The 18,603-nt window shown below is 52.7% G+C and overlaps 1 protein-coding gene across 1 annotated transcript in view; it reads left to right on the top strand.

The window, feature by feature from the left end:
* Window positions 1–4,758, top strand: part of SHISA4 (shisa family member 4) — a 43,223-nt gene extending 38,465 nt beyond the window's left edge. Inside the window, exons 4-5 of the mRNA XM_032764977.2 lie at window positions 235–414; window positions 2,780–4,758. Of these exons, the coding sequence (XP_032620868.1) occupies window positions 235–414; window positions 2,780–2,826 (227 nt within the window). The 3' untranslated portion in view covers window positions 2,827–4,758. The remainder of the gene's footprint in view (window positions 1–234; window positions 415–2,779) is intronic.
* Window positions 4,759–18,603: the final 13,845 nt, after the last annotated feature.

Raw genomic sequence — 18,603 nt, 5'->3', positions numbered from 1 at the left:
GGATCTCTCTGTGGTGGAGTCTTGGGGTGGGGTCTGCTGGAAGTTTGTCAGAGGGCCTGAAGCATTTCGGAGGCTCTGAGGTACTTTGGGGGCTGGCTTGGAGAAAGCCTGCTGGAGGTGTCTCAAAAGGGGATGGGGAGAGGGTATTTGCTGCAGAGTGCCCCTGCTCTGCAGCAGGAGAATGGCGCTGCACACTCTGGGGCTTGAAGCGCAAACCTTATCTTTGTCACACAGGCCAGGAAATCCCGTTGTCCAGCTACCCAGCTCAGCCACCAGTCACCTACCCTGTGGATCCCAAAGCAGGACCTGCACCCCCCCAGCCAGGCTATGCCCCCATGGCCATGTATCCGCCCACTGCCCCAGCTGCACAGTATCCGATGTACCCAGCAGGGCCCCCGCTGTACAACCCAACAGGTAAGAGCAGCAGGAACCACAACACTGCTTGAAGCTCTCTTCTTTACAGAATTGTGTCCCTCCAAAACTAGGAGCCCTGGGGTCTCCTCCAATACCAATCGCTTAGGGGACAGTCTGTATCCTCTGCCCTGAGATCCAGTACTCACAGCCATATTCTCAGAAGGGCTCAGCACCCAGCAGGTTCCATAGGAAGTGGGGATTCATTGTTCTCTGGGTCGGGAGGGGAGGGGTTGTTTGTATTCATTGAGATGGAAGAAGGGGTCCCAAAGTGTCATAGGCATTAACATGACCCTGTCACCATCCAACTTTAACCAGTGTTTACCAAGGTCCAGGGTTTGGTACATAGAGACCTCAGCCTGCTCAGTCACCACGCCAGACCCACCATTACACATTAACACTTCAGTAAAGAGACAGAACAGAAGGGAAACCAGTGAAAGGCTTGTGTTGTAACAGCCTCTCTCATTCCCTGTCCCTTTAGCTGGAGAGTCTTGAAAGGAAAAAACCGTTGTCTGACTCTGACAGTCTTTTAGATGGTATCAGAGTGGGTAATAACCATCTGTTTGGGTTAAAGAGAAATTACTGGGCTGGAACTGTCATTGCTTCTGCTGTTAAAGTCTGATCCTGCATCATAGCAGACGAACCAAGAAAAACACAGAGAAACAGGAAAAGAACAGAACAGCCAGGAGAGGAAATGCAGCTTCTGTCTCTGGGGTTACTCTCACTTGCTATGACAGTGCTGGAAAACCCAGGCCCAGCACACGCTCTGATCAGCCACTCTGGCTACGTCTACACGAACACTGCAATTACACACCTGTGGGTGGCCTGTGCTAGCTGACTCGGGCTCGCGGGGCTTGGGTTAAGGGGCCGTTTAATTGTGGCATAGACATTCAGGCTTAGGCTGCAGCCTGAGCCTTGGGACCCTCCCACCTTGCAGGATCCTAGAGCCTGGGTTCCAGCCTGAACCCGAATGTCTGTACTGCAGTTACAACCCCTCAGCCTGAGCCCCCTGAGCCTGCGACAGTACTGGTGTCATCAGGGCCCCCCCCCCCTCTGGCCTGATTAGGATTAGGCAGAAGAAGATTTGGGGTCCGGGGTGGCAACTGTGATGGTAAATCTCGCTCCTTTCCCATCTCCTGTTTTTCAGTCCGCCAGTGTTTCAGAAGGCAGCTTCCCCCGAAAATCCCTCTTCGGTCTCGCCTCTGCATCTTTTCCCATCAGCATTTGTTGTTATCAGTTCTTGAGACAGTTTGTGAGCCTTCACTCATGTTTTACAGCTGAGCTTACAATTAGGGTAAATGTATAGGTGCAGTTATCACAACAGAGAGGACAGGAGTCTCCATTGTTCCCCATTTCGGGAGGGCAGGGGAGGGAGTCTGTGTGGTTCCCCACATGGAGAGGAACGGTCTGCATTGTTCCCCAGGTGGGAAGGGCAGGGGAGGGGCGGTCTGCATCGTTCCCAATGTGGGGAGGAGTGGCCTGTGTCTTTCCCCATGTGGGGACGGTGGGGGGTGGGGGTGGTCTGCATTATTCCCTGTGGTACTTGCGTGCTTTGGAAAGCCTTGCCCCATGTGCCCATGTTCTCACCAGGGGCTCTCTGGCAGTGCTGTCACTTTCACACTCTTCCCCACTCCTGCTCCCTGGGGCCTGAATTCACCCCTCAGCCTATGAGTTCCACTTGCCCAGGACTGTGCTGGAGCCCCACTCTTCAGAGCTCATCTGCTTACCCTTGTGTGGAGGCAGCAGCCCCAGGGGGCTTGTCTGTGGGTACCTGATGGCACCAGGTCCATCCCTAGTGAAGGCGAGGCCCTGGCATATGTTCCCTGGCTAGTTAACTGGTGGTGTGGGCACTCCCCAGCTGAGCACACTCTAGGCTGGTATAGATAGGCCCTTGGTAATAGCCTGAAGCTTGCAAAATGACCCTGTGGCTGCGGAGAGGGTGGGATTCTGCATCTGGGGCAGGAGAATGGTCCTCTGACCCTGATCTCCTCAGAGAGCAGGTGGCAGGTCCTCCACTCAGTGCTGGAGGGAGAGTGCACTGGGTTGTAAAACAGTGTAGAACAGTGGCTTGTAGAACAGTGACAGCCTGTGTGTTCAATGGGCATTCCCTGCAAGACCCAGAATTGATGGCCCTTGCATGTTGAGGGGAGCTAGGCTAGAGTCCAGGCCTTAAGCCCTATAATGCCAGAGCTTGCCCTCAGCTGGCCATAGCAGCAGGTCCCTGAGTGTATTGGCTGGGTGTGCTGCATCCTCACCCACTCCTGTTATCCCAAAACCCCCAGGGCTGGGGCATGTGTGAACCTTCTCATCCTGGCACTCGCTGCACTTGGCTATGCTGAATGACACTCTCCATCTCTTTCCTCCACAGCACCCCCACCCTACCTTCCACCACAGCCCACCTACCCTGGAGCCTGAGGAGACCCCAGAGAGACTGCAGAGTCAGCGCCTTGTGCCCTGGACTGTGAGCTTATGAGCCCCTGCTGCGGGCTTCTCTGCTGCATTGTGACTCCTGTGAACCTCAGACACCTCGTGCCTGGTCCCAGACTAGCCATTGCCACCTTCTCCCTCAGCAAAGCGGTGCAGTACACCCCCTTCCCTCTCCTGCCTGTTTCACTGAGGGACTATGCCAATTAGGGTCCTCCTGTGGTCCCCTGGGTATGACAAGTGGGTTCCCCCAGGGCATGCCAAATGGGGTCCCCCTGAAGTCCCTTGGGCATGATAAGTGACTCTTTCCAGTGCGTACTGAATGGGGCACCCCCACAGTCCCTTGGGCAGCAAAGTGGGGTACCCCAGGATGTGCTAAGTGGGGCACTCCTGCAGTCCCTGGGCCATTTCTGAGTGTCACAGCTCTGTATGGCCTTAGTGAGGGAGGCTGAGTTCTGAGGGACCAAAATACACAACATGAGCACAAAGGAAGCTCTTGTGCAGCCAGACACTGGCTCCTTTGTGGGACGAGTTCCTTCTGCTGAAGCTGCCTCTGCAAAGGCTCCACCTCAGCTCAGCGCTCACAGGCACCGGGATCTCAATAGCCCAATTGTGATGGGGAGCAGTGCCCTGTTGGCATGACCCTGGTGTGACCATGGGCCCCTTCTCCTCCTGGCATAGCCCAGCCCTTCCCAAGGGGTGGGTTAGTCTGAGAACGATTGCCATGGAACCAAGGTCTGGGGGGCTCCTAGGCAGCACCTCCTGTGGCATGGTGCAGTTTCTCCAAACCTAGCACAAGGGCCCTGTGCATTTGCAGCTGCAGCAGGACAGTTGCGAGCTGCAGGCACTGGGGCAGGGCAGGGTGCCACTTGGCAGGCACCCACAGTCCTGTTGCTCACTGAGGCCTGGTACAGCTCATTGCTCCCCGTGGGCTTCCTCCCAAAAGAGAAACCTCACATTAGGAGCTGCCATTGCAGCCTGCATGGGGTCGGGCATAGCACACTAACAGATGGCCCCGCACTGCACTTGGGTGTCCAGGATCACTTGCCAAGCCCAGTGGGGCTCCTCTCAGGGCCCCTGAATGGCAGGAGGCTCGAGCTTCCATCTGGCATCTGGCCAGCATCACACAGCTCAGCCCCACAAAACAAGTGTGACCATTGCTCTCGCAGGTGAGCCGCAGCCCCCATGCTATTGCATCCTCTGTTCACTGGCCAAGGGGGCCCCCGCTCGCACCATGCTGCCCCCAGGGAGCAGTGGCAAGGTTAGGGGCTCACTGCGTCCAGGTGGCTCATGGGGGTAGCAGCAGGGGAGCTTACACTCAAGCTTCACAGGAGTCCCCCAGAGCTGGAGTGGGAATTTCCCTGGAGAAACACCATCTCACCACCCCTGATCAATGCCACCCTTCCTGACCCTCAGACTAGAGATCCCACCCCCACCCCCATGCACACGGCAGGGCAGAGGGAAACTCTGCCTCCTCCCCTGTAGGCCAGGTTGGCTTCCCAGCCTGTCTCTTCCTCTCCTACTTTCCCTGCTCTACAAGTGGACAAACCTGTGACTGACCCTTCCCCAGGTGCATTGGGATCCCTGGAAATGGGTAACAGAGATCAGTTCTCACCTTGTCTGTAGTGCCAGGGCACTGACTGTGGGGTCCCTGCCCAGATGGCCAGGGTCATTTGGGGTTATTGCTCCTTCTAGTTCACTTCAGTACAGTATTTGAAGCTGTTTACTGCCCTTTCCCTGGGGGAGACAGGAGGGTCTCTAGGACAGTTGGGCAGCCTGGGGCCATGGCCAGGTCACTGGGAAGCTAGGTGTGCAAGATTTGATCACTAGTCCGGCCTGTCCTGCCCTAGACTCTGCTCTATTAAGTCAGACTTGCTGGCCCGTCTGGCCTGTGCCCTGCCACCTCAGACTCAGCCTGTCTAGGATCCTCCGCTGCTTGTCTAGGCTGCTGGCTCGCCTCTGCCAACAGCTGGTATTTGGTGCTTCAAAGGAAAGTCACCTGGCCAATTGTGTGATACTGCCCTGGGGATTTCCCCTCCCTGATGCCTGCACTGAAGCCCAGATTTTGCTTTTCCCCAAGAAGCAGGAGTAAGGCTTGGAGGCAGGAGGTGAGCTGCCTCATCGCCCTGTGTGTGGTGGCCTCCTGCTCCAGCCATGCACCCACCTCCTGCTGCCCGGAGCCATGCAGCAGCCACTGCTGTGCTGCCATAGCTGGAATGACAAGTGTGTCCATCAGTGTGCACTAAAAACCTGATTAAACCTGTTCATAGGTAAATGCCTTCTGTGTTCTGGGACTTGAAGAGTGCAGGGTGAGGCCTGGCACGGGCAGGGACCATATTCAGCCTGGCTTCGGGTACCATTAAACATCCCAGCCACTGAGCAAGGAGCAGGGACAGACTCTTGGCCTTCAAGGCCCTCTGGCTGAGGAGAGGAGGCTGCATTATGGGGTGTGACAAGAGCTCAGCTGGAAGGGTGAGTTTCCTTTACATAGTCCGTGACAATGAGCCCCCAGAGGGACACAGTCAATGTCTCTGTCCTCAGCTGCTCAGGAGGCAAATTCCAGCATGAGCATCCCAAGCAGGCAGAGTGCTCCTACACCTGCCTCCCTGTGCACAGGGCGTCACCCTAGCAGGGCGAGGCATGGCACATCAGGGAGTCACCTCTCTTGGGCCCCCCTGTGGTGTGAGTGTGTGTGAGGGTGCTGTCAGGCTCTGGCAGAGTCAGCCAAGCCCCTGTCCTCTTGTCCCTGGGCCTCCGAGCCCTTTCCTCCTCTCATAGCAACGGGGCTGATTCAAACACTTCAGGTTAGTCATCTCAGGGAGCCCATTGTCTTCTTAATACAGTCACCTTGGGGGGGGGCACAGCAGGACCCCACTGATGGGAGACAGCATAGTGTGGTGGACAGGACACAATAGCACACGAGGGTTCTATTTCCAGCTCTGCCATTGCCTTGTTGTATGACTTTGAGCAAATCTCTATGCCTCTGTTTCCCCATCCCCATTTGTCTTGTCTGTTGAGACTGTAAGCTCTTTGGGGCAGGCCCTGCCACTCACTATAAGAACACAAGAAAGGCCATACTGGGTCAGGCCAAAGGTCTATCTAGCCCAGTATCCTGTCTTCTGACAGTAGCCCATGTCAGGTGCCCCAGAGGGAATAACCAGAACAGGTAATCATCAAGTGATCCATCCCCTGTCACCCATTCCCAGCTTCTGGCAATCACAGGCTAGGGACACCATCCCTGCCCGTCCTGGCTAATAGCCATTAATGGACCTATCCTCCATGAACTGAGAACCATGTGTCTGTGCAGCACGTGGCATTCTGCAGGGCTCCAGGGGCTACTGACAGATAGTAACCCTAGTAGTCTCTTATGTGAAAGCAACAAAACCACTTCATACTGAATTTGGTGGATGTGTGTGGGGCTGATACCTGTCTGCCATATGCCCCCACATGTATCACACACTCCCAGATGCCAGAGGCAGCAGCATCAAGCTGACGGTGTGTGTCTCCACAACTACCCTCTGGAGAATGGGCTCACATCTGCACCAGTGCCCTCTGCTGGGCTAGGACCAACTTGCTCAAGATGCATCCGTACAAGCTGGCCCCCGCAGTTGGATGAAATGTAGGCCAGCAGTGACTGCATGTTGTCTGACCTCCTGCATATAACATGGACCATCAAATTTCACCCAGTAAATCCTGCAGTGAGACTTTATCTTGTGGAAGAGCTAGCAGCGGTTCCTCAACTGCACTGATTCTTAAAGATTGTTGTGAAGTGAATGAATGCCACATGGAGCTCACATCCCAGTTAGGGAGCCACTGAGCTAGAGCAGTTCTGTTAGACCAGTGGTTCTCAAACTTTTCTTCTGGTGACTCCTTTCACATAGCAAGCCTCCAAGTGTGCCATCCCCCCTCCCCCCCAATTAAAAACACTTTTTAAATATATTTAACACCATTATAAATGCTGGAGGCAGAGCAGGGTTTAGGATGGAGGCTGACAGCTCATGACCCCCCATGCAATAACCTTGCGACCCCCTGAGAGGTCCCGACCCCCAGTTTGAGAACCCCTATGTTAGAAAGATACCCACACTTCATTTAAAAACACCAAGTGAGGAGAATCCACCAGCTCTAGATGAGTTGTTCCAAAGATTAATTGCTCTCACTGTTAAAACGTGTGCCTCCTTTACAGCTTCACCTTCCAGCCACTGGCTCTTGGGTCTTTGTGTGCTGGGTTGACCAGCCCTCCAGTGTCAGAAATCTCCCTATACTGGCACTTACAGAAAGCAATCAAGTCACTTCTTAAACTTCTCTTCAGTAAACTAAATAGATAGAGCTCTAACTGTGATGCAGGTTTTCCAGACCTGGAATCTTCCTTGGAGCAATTTTCTGATCCCTTTCCAATGTTTCAACATCCATTTTGAAGGGTGAATGCAGTAAGGTCTCCCCAGCACTGTATTGAGACGCACCTTCCCACTCCTGCTCAGTATGCCCATGGACAAATCCCACGGTCATGTGATTCCTTTTAGCCACAGCATTGGTCTGGCGGGTCTGGGTGCTCACGGTCTGCTGGTTTCCACCATGACGCTTAAGCCCTTTGCATTTGTCTAACTTCAGCTTCCAGACACTTAATCTTGTACTGCTTTTGCCTGCTATATTAAAGAGCTCTCTATCAGAAGAAATCTACGGCCCATATTGGTTCTTATTGACTGGGATCAACAAAGCCATAGATAGGTGTCTAGGCTCCCTATGCAATGAATGGGGAGAGCTAGCTGCCTTATGGTATATCTACTCTGTAGTTATACACCCCAGGCTGGCCCCTATGAGCTACCTTAGGCTTGCTGGGCTGGGTTAAGGGGCTGTGTAATTGTGGAGCAGATGTTCTGGGACCCCCAACTCACAGGGTCCTGGAGCCTGGGCCCCAGCCCAAGGCCAAATGCCTACATCACAATGAAACAGCCCCTTTGCCCGAGGCAGCTGGCAGGGGCCAGCCGTGAGTGGCTAACTGTAGTGTAGACATACCCTTAGAATGCCATACACGCGGCACACTGGCCATCTATGCCAGCCCCCAGGCAATCTGAGGAAAAGGGGTGTGCTAAGCCCTGCCCCCTCTGGGAGTTTGGCATCTGAGTCCAGGCTGCAGGGAAGCACGTAGCTGTGCCAGCAATTCTCATATAGGAACCAAGGGCGCAAGAACAGGGGGGCCAGGGCAAGTGACTAGGGGGATGGGGTGAATAGGAGTGAGCGGTGGGCAGGGCCTCAGGGAGAAGAGGGGGAATGATGGCAGGAAGAGGTAGAGTGGGTGTGGGGTCTTGCGGGGGGGAAGCCAGAGTAGGGGAGGGAAAAGGCAGAGTGGGGGTGGAGCCTTGGGGGAAGAGGCCAAGGAGGAGCGGGGCCTCAGGGCAGAGCATGAATGGACCATGGGTGTGGGGCCACAGTCCAGCTGCCAGTGGCTCCCCACTTCTAGGGAGCTTCCAGTGTTCCTGCCAGGAACCTCTGCTGGAGCCAGGCGTTTCTCGTAGGAATCTGCCAAGTGCCTGCCTCACGCCGGAGGAGGAGGCGGCCATCTTAGAACTTTTAGACCAGTGGCTGTAGAAGTCACCTGAGAGGTGTTGGAACCCCCTGTTCAAATCCTTTCTCTCCCTTAGGTGGAGGGAGGGAGGCAATTGACCTTGCGTTTCCCACATCCCAGATGAGTGCTCTAATCACTGGACTAACAGTGATCAGCACCACCTCCTGCTGCCAGCTTTTCAATGGGGCCTGATCCATTAGGTGGTCTCTGAGCACACCTCCCTGATCAGGCCCCACAGGAGAGTTAGGTGGAGAAGCACCTGTCTTCCTGTGGGTCATGGATAACACCAGGCCTTAGATGGGAGACCGACATCCAGATGCTTAGCCTTAGGCCTGGTCTACACTACAGGTAGGTTGACATAAGGCAACTTTATGTCAACCTAATTATGGCAGCATACACACTACAGCCTTGCTCCCACCAATGTAAGTGCCCTACTACACCGGCATAATGGCACCACCTCCGTGAGAGGCGCATGGCTTATGCTGGTGTAGTTAGGGCGACACATTGTAGACGCTGCATTACATCGGCTGTTGGCTGTCATTGCCAATTTCATGGCTCCATGCTGGAGCCATGAAATTGACAAGAAAGCCCAGGCCAGTGGTGGGCTCCAGCTACCCACCCATCCCAGCTCCCCTCTCCCAGCCAGGCTGCTGCCCATGCTCTCTGCTGGGAACCCAGCTGCCCCCAAGCTCCCAGACGGGCTGCTGCCTCCTGCCCCAGCTCCTTGCTCAGGGAGCCAAGAAGCCCAGGTGGCTGCCTCCTGCCCCCGATGGGTAGCTGAGAAGCCCGTGACTGCCCTCTGTTCCCGGTGAACTCCTGGTGGGGAGCTGTGTGGAGCTGAGAGCCTTGGCTCTCAGCCCACCACACTGCCCCTCTTCAGTCAGTGGAAGCGCTTCTGGTGAGCATGCACACCACCGACAGAAGGAGGGTAGTGTGGTAATCAGCCACTGCAGTAATTACAGCAGAGTCCTGTGACACCTTATAGACTAACAGACGTATTGGAGCATGAGCTTTCCTGGGTGAATGCTGCTTTTACAGATCCAGACTAACACTGCTACCCCTCTGATACTTGCAGTAATTACATAGGTCGATTAAAGTTTGTAGTGTAAACATGCCCTGAGGTAGCAGTGCACACGTCCACAGGCAGAAACATAGGTGCCCAAGGAACATTTACTCTGAAAATGTAGGTGCCGAGTTAGTTTAGGTGCCTGTAGGGTTAGGTGGCAGCCAAGCGGGTGTTTTGTAGATCACAGTGGCATCTAAATCTGGGATTTAGGGCCCAAATACAGAAGGGTATTTAGACTCCAAACTTCCATTGAAATCAAATACCTTTGTGGATCTGGGCCCTCTTCACTTTCTCTTGGCTAAGTTAAATAGAGTGAACTCCCGGAGTCTCACTGTGAGGCAAGTTTTCCCTACCTTAAAAAGGGTGAACCAAATGATCTGTGTCATTAGAAGCCTATTAGCCTGAGACTGATCCTGGGTAAAATAATTGTTGATATGGGACTCCATCAGTAAAGAGATGAAAGATAGAAATACTGGAGCCATACAGTGCCATAGAAAATAGATCTTGTCAAATGAACTTGATATCATTGTTTGACAAGTTAGTCTGGTCGCTAAGGTAATTGGATGGCCTATGGCATATGTCTTAGTACCACACAACAGTCAGCAGCATTCAAAATCAATATGGCCCATACTTAATAGATTCAAAAAGTGGCTACTGAGAAATCTCACAATCCAGTGATTGTTAATGGGGAATCAGCAATTAGTGGGGTCCCACAGGGTTTGGGTCTCAGCCCAATGCCAGTCAATACTTGTATCTATGATCTGAAAGAAAATACGAAATCACTGCAGATGAATTTTGCAGAAGACACATTAATGGAGAGGTAAATACCAATGGAGCCAGATCAGTTCTACAGAGCAAGATGGATCACATGGTCAGCTGGGCTCATTTGAACAACATATGATTTCATACAGCCAAATGCAAGTCCCTAAATCTAGAAACAGGATGGGAAATGGTATCCTGGAATGCAGTGATTCTGGAAAGACCTTGGGATCCTGGGCCAACTGACCATGAGCTCCCAGGCCCATGCTGTGACTAAGAGGGGGTCACATGATTCTTGGCTGGATAAGCAGAGGAATGTAGAGTAGGAGCAAGGAGTGGAATTTGGCATTGGTGAGAGCAGGACTGGATACTATGTCCACATTTCTAAAGGGATGTTGACAAATTGGAACGAGTTCAGAGTAGAGCTACAAGAGTGGCAAGTCAGAAAGCTTGCCTCACTGTGAGAAACAGAAGAGCAGACAGTCTGTTTACTGGACTGGAGAAAAGCTTAGGCATTAACTTGATGCACGATGAAGGAACTCCCATGGCTTCACTCCTGCTGTGATCAGACATTCCCTGTAGATGGCTGCTCACAGGCTGCTGTTAGATAAGTCTTAGTTCAGTGTCCAGGGAACAGCTGGCCACAGCAAAAAGCTATTGGAGCTCACAGGCCGGGTGCAAAATCAGTCTCAGTTGGCACAGGCCCCCTTGCTGGCAGCCTCAGCAGGGTGAGGGGTAATGTTGCTGTGCAGAATGAACCCCCAGATAAGGAGCGGGAGGCAGCATGTCTTGTGCAGTGCAGATTTGGGAGTTTCTAGCGCCTTTCAGCTGTGCCATCCAAGATGTAAATCACCAAGACCACAATTTTGGGTAAGTTTAAATTCATGGATTCCAAGATCCATGGATCATTGTGATCATCTAGTCTGCCCATCCCTGTAACACAGGCCAGAGAACGGCCCCAAAGAATTCCTAGAGAAGAGCTGTTAGAAAAACATCCCTTCTTGATGTAAACATTGTCAGTGATGGAGAAGCCACCACGCCCCTGCAGCAAATTGTTGCACTGGTTAATTATGCTGTTAAAAACGTACACCTATTTCCACCCTGAATTTGTCTAGCTTAAACTTCCAGACACTGGATTGTGTTATCCCTTCCTTTGCTAGATCAAAGAGCCCAGTCGTAAATAACTATGTATTTAGCAATTGTAATCAAGTCACCCCTTATGCTCATTTTTAAACTAAATATATTGAGCTTCTTGAGTCTATGAAGTTTGCTGGTCTGTGCTATGCAGGAAGTCAGACTAGATGATCACAGTCGTCCCTGCTGGCCTTGGAATCTAGGAAGTAGGCCACTGAGTTAGTAGGAGTGGCTTCTGGGATGCTTGGGGCTTGTGCAGCAGGTTCCCTAGCTGCAAGCACCCACCAGCACAGTTTCTGCTGGCACAAGGAAAGGGGAGAGCAAGAGGAAGAATAAACTGAGGCCTATGGAGGGATAGCTTAATGGTTTGAGCATTGGCCTGCTAAACCCAGGGTTGTGAGCTCAGTCCTTGAGAGGACCATTTGAGGAACTGGGGTAAAAATCTGTCTGAGGACTGGTCCTGCTTTGAGCAGTGGGTTGGACTAGATGACCTCCTGAGGTCCCTTCCAACCCTGATATTCTATGATTGTGTCAGGCAGGCCTGTACATGCCTCACATCTCTTGGGTGGCCTACAGTCCCTTCCATGACAGCAGCGTCCAGGCCAGAACATCAAGGGAACCTGCCTGGTGAGCATAAGCAGCTGGGGCTGTAGTGTCAGGCTGAGAGCCAAGGTGAGTCCTGTGACCTTGCACAAGAAGCTCTTGTATGTCCATTACAGCCCAGTCCTGGAGTCTCCCGGGGCCTTTGCTCTCCATTGCACCCAAAGACACTGCAGAGGCAGTGGAGCAGAATCTTGGTCCTGGGACAGGTGTCCCACACTCCAGGGCTTTGTGCTCCCTCCACTACTTGCTGCTCCACACATTACAGGCTCCCTGCGGCTGTACCAAAGGATGGGAAGAGGGGATGGCACCAAATGGGCAGTAGTGCCCGGAGTTCTCTGCTCCCAGCAGGTGAACAAGCAGGCAAGGGTTGGACCCCAGGAACAGACAATGGGGGATTCTTGCTCACACGCAGGGCTGAACACAGGATCAAGACGCAATCTGCTCCAATGACAAGGCCCTTGACTCAGTCTTTGTCTTCTTATGACTCACTGTAGCAAATGGGAATGGTCTGTGAGTGCTAATGGGGCAGGCTGCCCTATTGCACAGGGGAGGGGACTGGTCCATAGCCAGGCCCCCAGCACTAGCACTAACCCTAGCACTGACATGCAGAGAACTGTTCTGCCCCAGGCGCATGGTGCAGCAGCCCAGAGTGCACACTGGCCACCTACAACAGGAGTTTCACTCCCACAACTCCAATGTTTGCAAAAGCAGGAATTGCAGAGTTTGAGTGACTCCCCAGCTGCCAGCACAGCCACACATGCAGGATGCCAGTGCTACAGGCATTGCCAGCACCTTCAGGACTGAGGCCAGGTCTACACTGCGACTTTAAATCGGTTTAATGGCCGATATACCGATTTAACGCTGTATCCGTTCACACGACGTCGTCATTAATATCGAGTTAAACGGCTCCTTAAATCGATTTCGGAACTCCTCCCAAACGAGAGGAGTAGCGCTAAATTCGATAGTGATAACTCGGATTAGGGTTCATGTGGACGGAAATCGACGTTATTGGCCTCCGGGCGGCATCCCAGAGTGCAGCACTGACCGCTCTGGACAGCAATCTGAACTCGGATGCAGCGGGCAGGTAAACAGGAAAAGCCCCGCGAACTTTTGAATTACATTTCCTGCTTGCCCAGCGTGGAGCTCTGATCAGCACGGCTGGCGATGCAGTTTGAAATCGAAAAAGAGCTCCAGCATAGACCGTACGGGAGATACTAGGTCTGATCGCTGTATGGGGAGACAAATCTGTTGTATGCAGCTCCGTTACAGAACACGAAATGCCAAAGCGTTTGAATAAAAAACTCCAGGATACACAGCGCTGTGTGACAAGCGTAACGGGAAGCCAGAGACTCAAATGGACGCTCATGAAGGGAGGGAGGGGGTACTGAGGACTCCAGCTATCCCACAGTCCACAGCAGTCTCTGAAAATTATTTGCATTCTTGGCTGAGCTCCCAATGTCTGTAGGTTCAAACACAGTGTCTGGCGTGGTTCAGGGAACAGCTCCTCAGTTTATTTCCCCCCACCACCACGTGAAAAAAAAAAGGGAAAGATTGCTGTGCTATGGCGTTTGCTCAATGCACTCCGCGAAAAAGGCGCCAAAGGGTTGTCTGCTGCCTTCACAAAGGGAGGGGTGAGGCTGTACCCAGCACCACCCGGGGCAATGTTTTCTGCCCCATCAGGCACTGTGCTCTCAACACGGAAGTGGGAACTATGGGATAGCTGAGGAACAGCTACCCACAGTGCACCGCTCCTGAAATCGATGGTAGCTTTGGACCATGGACGCAAACAATCGATTTCGGGATCCCACTGTGGACGCGCTAAACCGATTTTATTAGATCTGTTTTGTAATATCAGTTTAAGCTAATTCGAAATAATCGTGCAGTGTAGACGTACCCTGACAGGCAACCGGTCCCACTATCCAACAACCCCTCTGTGGGCTTGCTGTGGTCTCAGAGCTGATCGAGAAGGCTTGCCCGTTACGGCCTTGCCTGTAACCAGCATCCTGCAGTACAAGAGAAGACTACAGTGGGCCCAGCCAGGGGCTGTGTGTGGTGCAGGCCCAGTGCAGACATGCTACTGCACAGGAGACTCAGCTCCTCGACCACCCGTGCTCTCCACTCCCCACGGGTGGTGGAACCCATGAGCCCAGCTCAGCAGCTTGGCCCCAGCAGGGCTGGAAGGCGTCACCTTCTCTGGTTCCTGCTAGGGGCAGGAGGCCTGGGCCATGCCGAGCACCAGCCCTGCAACCCCCTGTGAATTCCTGCTAACACCACAATAGAGCTAGTGAGGGACCCTGCTCTCTCCTGGTTGCCCCGTGCCTCTGGAAGGGCTGAAATGGGCACAGCTATCAGCTAGAAGCAGCCCTGAGGGGAAGGGGAGCTTGAGTCTTACAGCCCAGAGATTGGAGAAGGGGACTCCATGCTGCCCCGGCCCTCAGGAGCAGGAGACACTGCTCCGCCACGCCACTGCAGCTCCCAGCAGGAGCAGAGCTGGAGCTAGGTTTGCCAACAGTTCCTTATTACAAGGGACACCCCTCATTTTTTCATCTCTTTAGATGAAAACTCATCTCAGGAGTTGCTGAGTGCTGCCCAAAGCAGGAAGAAATACCGCCAGCTAATGCAGGTGAGTCCTGCTTAGTATTAATAATATGGGGAGGAGAGATGGGGCAGGAGGGCTCAGAAAACAGTCCCTTAATTTTGAAATACAATGTTGGCATCCCTGGATCTGGGGTGGGGGCAGCTCTGCAGGCCAGGGCCTGGTCAGAGCAGGCCGAGTTGAGGCCAGGGATGGAGCGCAGCAGTTGCTGGAGCCAAGTTGTTAGCACTCCTCTGAAGACAGCTCCAGCACCAGCTCCCTGCCCTGCAGGCTCCCTGGTAGGTGTGAAAGGGGAGGCGTTGCTCAGTGGAGCAGCCCCAAGTGGGCCTCTGGGCTGGCACAGTGCCCTTGAGACTGCTCCCACTGCAGCCCTGTTTGCAGAGGATTCAGCTTTGAGCAGGAGCCCTGCTGCACAGCCAGCTGTTCACACGAGACTCCCTGCCAGCTCCCTGCCCCTTCAGCCCTGGTGGACACAGCACTGCCCCATGCAGGTGACCCAGCCACGCCAGGCAGTGGAGGAAATAGACTGTGGGGGGGGTGTCTCCCCCCTTCCTCTAAAGGCTTCGTGGCACCAAGGCAACCAGCCCTAGCTCCTAGTTAGGGCTGATGGGGAAATTATCCATCCAGTCTTTTCCCCAGATGGAAAATAGGTCCCTTTTCCCTCACAAGTTTTCAGTTTTGTCAAAAAAGTGAAAAATCAAAAAAAAAATTTAAAAATGGACAAAAAATGAAGTTTTCAGGGTTTGACTGAAAATGTTTGGTTTGCCAGTGAAACTCAAAATTTTCCACTGGGGGCAAGACCTGTTTTCCAACCACTATTCTCCTAACCTTCAATGAGCAAAAAATGGGCCAGTCAGGCTTTTGAAAAGCCCACTCTGCAGCTGGAGAAACTGAGGCACATAATTAAGCAACTTGGGCAAGGTCAGCCAGCAAGTCTCTGCCAGTGCCAGGAGTCTCTCCTAAGTCCATTGTGTTCACCACAAGACCATCCTCCCCCAACATCTCACTGCGTGGGGGCAGAAGCATTGACTGCAAAGAGGAGACAGTTCTAGCCCAAGGCCCAAATTTTAATAGTATTTAGGGGCTTAATACACTGATGTGCCCAGCCCACAGCTCAGCCTCATCAACCCAAATGCTCACAGGTATTTAGGTTCCTAACTTCCATTGATGTCAGTTGAAGTAGGAGTCTAGATACCATTGTGGATCTGGGCTATAGTCCTTTACCTTAATCACTGCATTGTAACTCCACCCAGTTCAGCACCATGCCTGTCAGCATAGCTACACCTAGTACTGGCACCTTCATTGTCAAAAGTGTGTGGGTGAGTGAGTAAGACTTGGTTCTGCCCTAGTGAAGAGCTGGGTGCCACTGGCTGCTCTGGCACATGGTATTCTTGTCTACACACTGGGGGGTGGGGTGATAGATGCCTGCTTCTAAAGCAGCCAGAGGGCTTGGCCACTAGAAAGGGTTGTGAAGGTCACAGAAATGTTAGCAGCCAACAGAAAGTAACACTCCAACTCTCAGCTTCCTGGCTCTCAGCTCAGAGCACCTCCTCTGGACTACAGGTGGGGGGTGGGGGGAGGGTCTCTCCTGCTACACACAGTGCTGCTGCTTCAGACAGAGTATGGCAGCCCAGTGAGCCACAGGATCAGAAAACAAGCCCAGATCACTTAACCTAGTAGTGTTCTGGAACTACTCTTGGTACCAGACACTAGGTCTCAGAAGGATTCCTGTGTCAGCTGTTTCATGTTGATCCTACCTCCTGCTCAAAGCTGGCTGTGGACAAAACCCATTCTACAAAGGGGAAATATGACTGATTTGTTAAAAGGTCAGTTTTCAGGTGGCCCCATCTCACTATCTATTTTACTAAGGACAGGGCTTGGGTCAGATCTGTCCTGAATGTAAAAATACAGGTGAGTTTTGACAGCAGGAAGTAATTAAGAGCTTGTAAAACAATAGAATAGTGGGAAAGATGAATATGTACAACTCCACTGGCTTAGATCCTATTGGGCTGGAGTTGAAGGAATTAGCTAACCTCTGACAATTACTGTCAAAGTGTCCGGAGACTGGAACAAGAAAATTCAGTAACATGTTTCAAAATGGGAAGAAATGCAATCCAGACCCACCCAGTAAGTCTAAATTTCAGCCTTACCTAAGACAAGACATTAAAGGCAAAAGTCACCAAGTATGTAGATCAACATTTTCACCCCTAATTATGTGGGGAGGGATAGCTCAGTGGTTTGAGTATTGGCCTGCTAAGCCCAGCATTGTGAGTTCAATCCTTGAGGGGGCCATTTGGGGATTGGTCTTGCTTTGAGCAGGGGTTGGACTAGATGACCTTCTGAGGTCCCTTCCAACCCTAATATTCTATGAACATGCAACACTTCTCAGTCTCTGTTGAAGCAAATGGCAGTTGCTGGTTCCCAGGCCCTCTGAAAGGGAAGGCTCTTATTGGGGTGCTCAATGGTAGGGTCCCACAGGGGAACATTTTTGCCAACTAACCCATGTTCAGAACAAGATACAAACTGTTGGGGAAGATCTCTGATTGCAATGCAGCAAGTACAGAAATAACTGCATTTAGTAGAGTGTCTGATAGGGTCCCCCAAAGATTTTATAAGCTGGTGAGTGACCAAGAGTGTCCAGCAGGGACTGAATGAACTGGTGTTGGGTCCTTCTCTATCACTTCCCCACTTTGCTGGGAGGTGGGAGGAAGCCTGCTAATCAGCTAAAGATGACAGGAGCTGACAATGCCTGGGAAGACAGGGAAATATTACTAAGGGCCCTGGAAAGGCTGCAAACATAATAGCCAATGTCATTTCACACAGCTTCTGTGCAGAAAGGAAGCAATAACCCGCCCATGTGCAGGGCTCTGGGGCGCTGCCCCTGCAGTACATCCCTTTCCACAGTGGGCAGCACAGTCCCAGAGGGGGAGAGGCAACAGGGAGGGAAGTCAAAGAAAAGCAACACAACAAAGGGGTTGGAGTGCTGCTTTGGGTTAGATTCTACCATCCCACCCCAGCCGGAGTGAGAATACCCTACTCCCCTAGTGCCACTGAAGGCCCTGGGACCCTTCCTACGATAGGGAGGACAGCAGTGGGAAAGCACTTACCTGGTCCATGCTGGAAGAGCCCCACAAGGATTCACTGTCAGACACCTCATGCCTTGAGCCTGGGGGCCTGGCCTGGCTGGGATCAGGGGCCCTTCCCACCTTTCTGGAGAAACAGCAGGGAAGGACTGGCCAGGTAGCTGTGCATGCTCGCTCCCTGCACTGTGATACTGCAGTCCCACTTAGAAGCATAGAATATCAGGGTTGGAAGGGACCTCGGGATGTCATCTAGTCCAACCCCCTGCTCAAAGCAGGACCAATTCCCAACTAAATCATCCCAGCCAGGGCTTTGTCAAACCTGGCCTTACGAGTTTTTTAAGGAAGGAGATTCCACCACTTCCCTAGATAACCCATTCCAGTGCTTCACCATCCTCCTAGTTAAATAGTGTTTCCTAATATCCAACGTAGACCTCCCACACTTCAGAACCCAGCGGGGCACAGTGAGGGCACAGGCCAGGATGCCGCCATGGAAAAGACTCTGCATTGCCCAGACATGGCAGCCTAGGCTGTTCACCTCAGACTGTGTAGCACTTACCCCATCGCCAGGTGAAGGAGATTCTGGCCCAGAAGGAAGGGAGGGATGGGATTTAGTGTGAACAGGCATGTTAGTGTCACCCTAAGAGACTGACCTTCCCCCATCTTCCCTCAACAGTGCTACAGTTCCAGAAGCACTTGCTGAAATGGATCACTCATGCAACCAACGGACACTGCTGAACATTTCTGGCTTCGTGCCCTCCCGGCCAAGGATCCTCTCCTCCACTTTCCCTTCCCCCCAGCCCTAGTGACAGCCCAGTCTGAGAGGTGGCCACATCTCAGTTCCATGCAGAGCTCTGGGGACTCCTACGGTGTCAGTGTGACAAGGCAGGGCTGTAGCAGAGGAGACACAGGAAGGACAGGCAGCAGAAGCAGAAAAGGCAACAAACGCACTTAAGTGTTTAGAAAG

This window comes from Chelonoidis abingdonii, chromosome 4 (assembly GCF_003597395.2).
Source record: "Chelonoidis abingdonii isolate Lonesome George chromosome 4, CheloAbing_2.0, whole genome shotgun sequence".
Classification (NCBI taxonomy): domain Eukaryota; kingdom Metazoa; phylum Chordata; order Testudines; family Testudinidae; genus Chelonoidis; species Chelonoidis abingdonii.
Note: the sequence above shows the minus strand (reverse complement) of the source record. Positions and strands in the feature narration are given on the sequence as shown.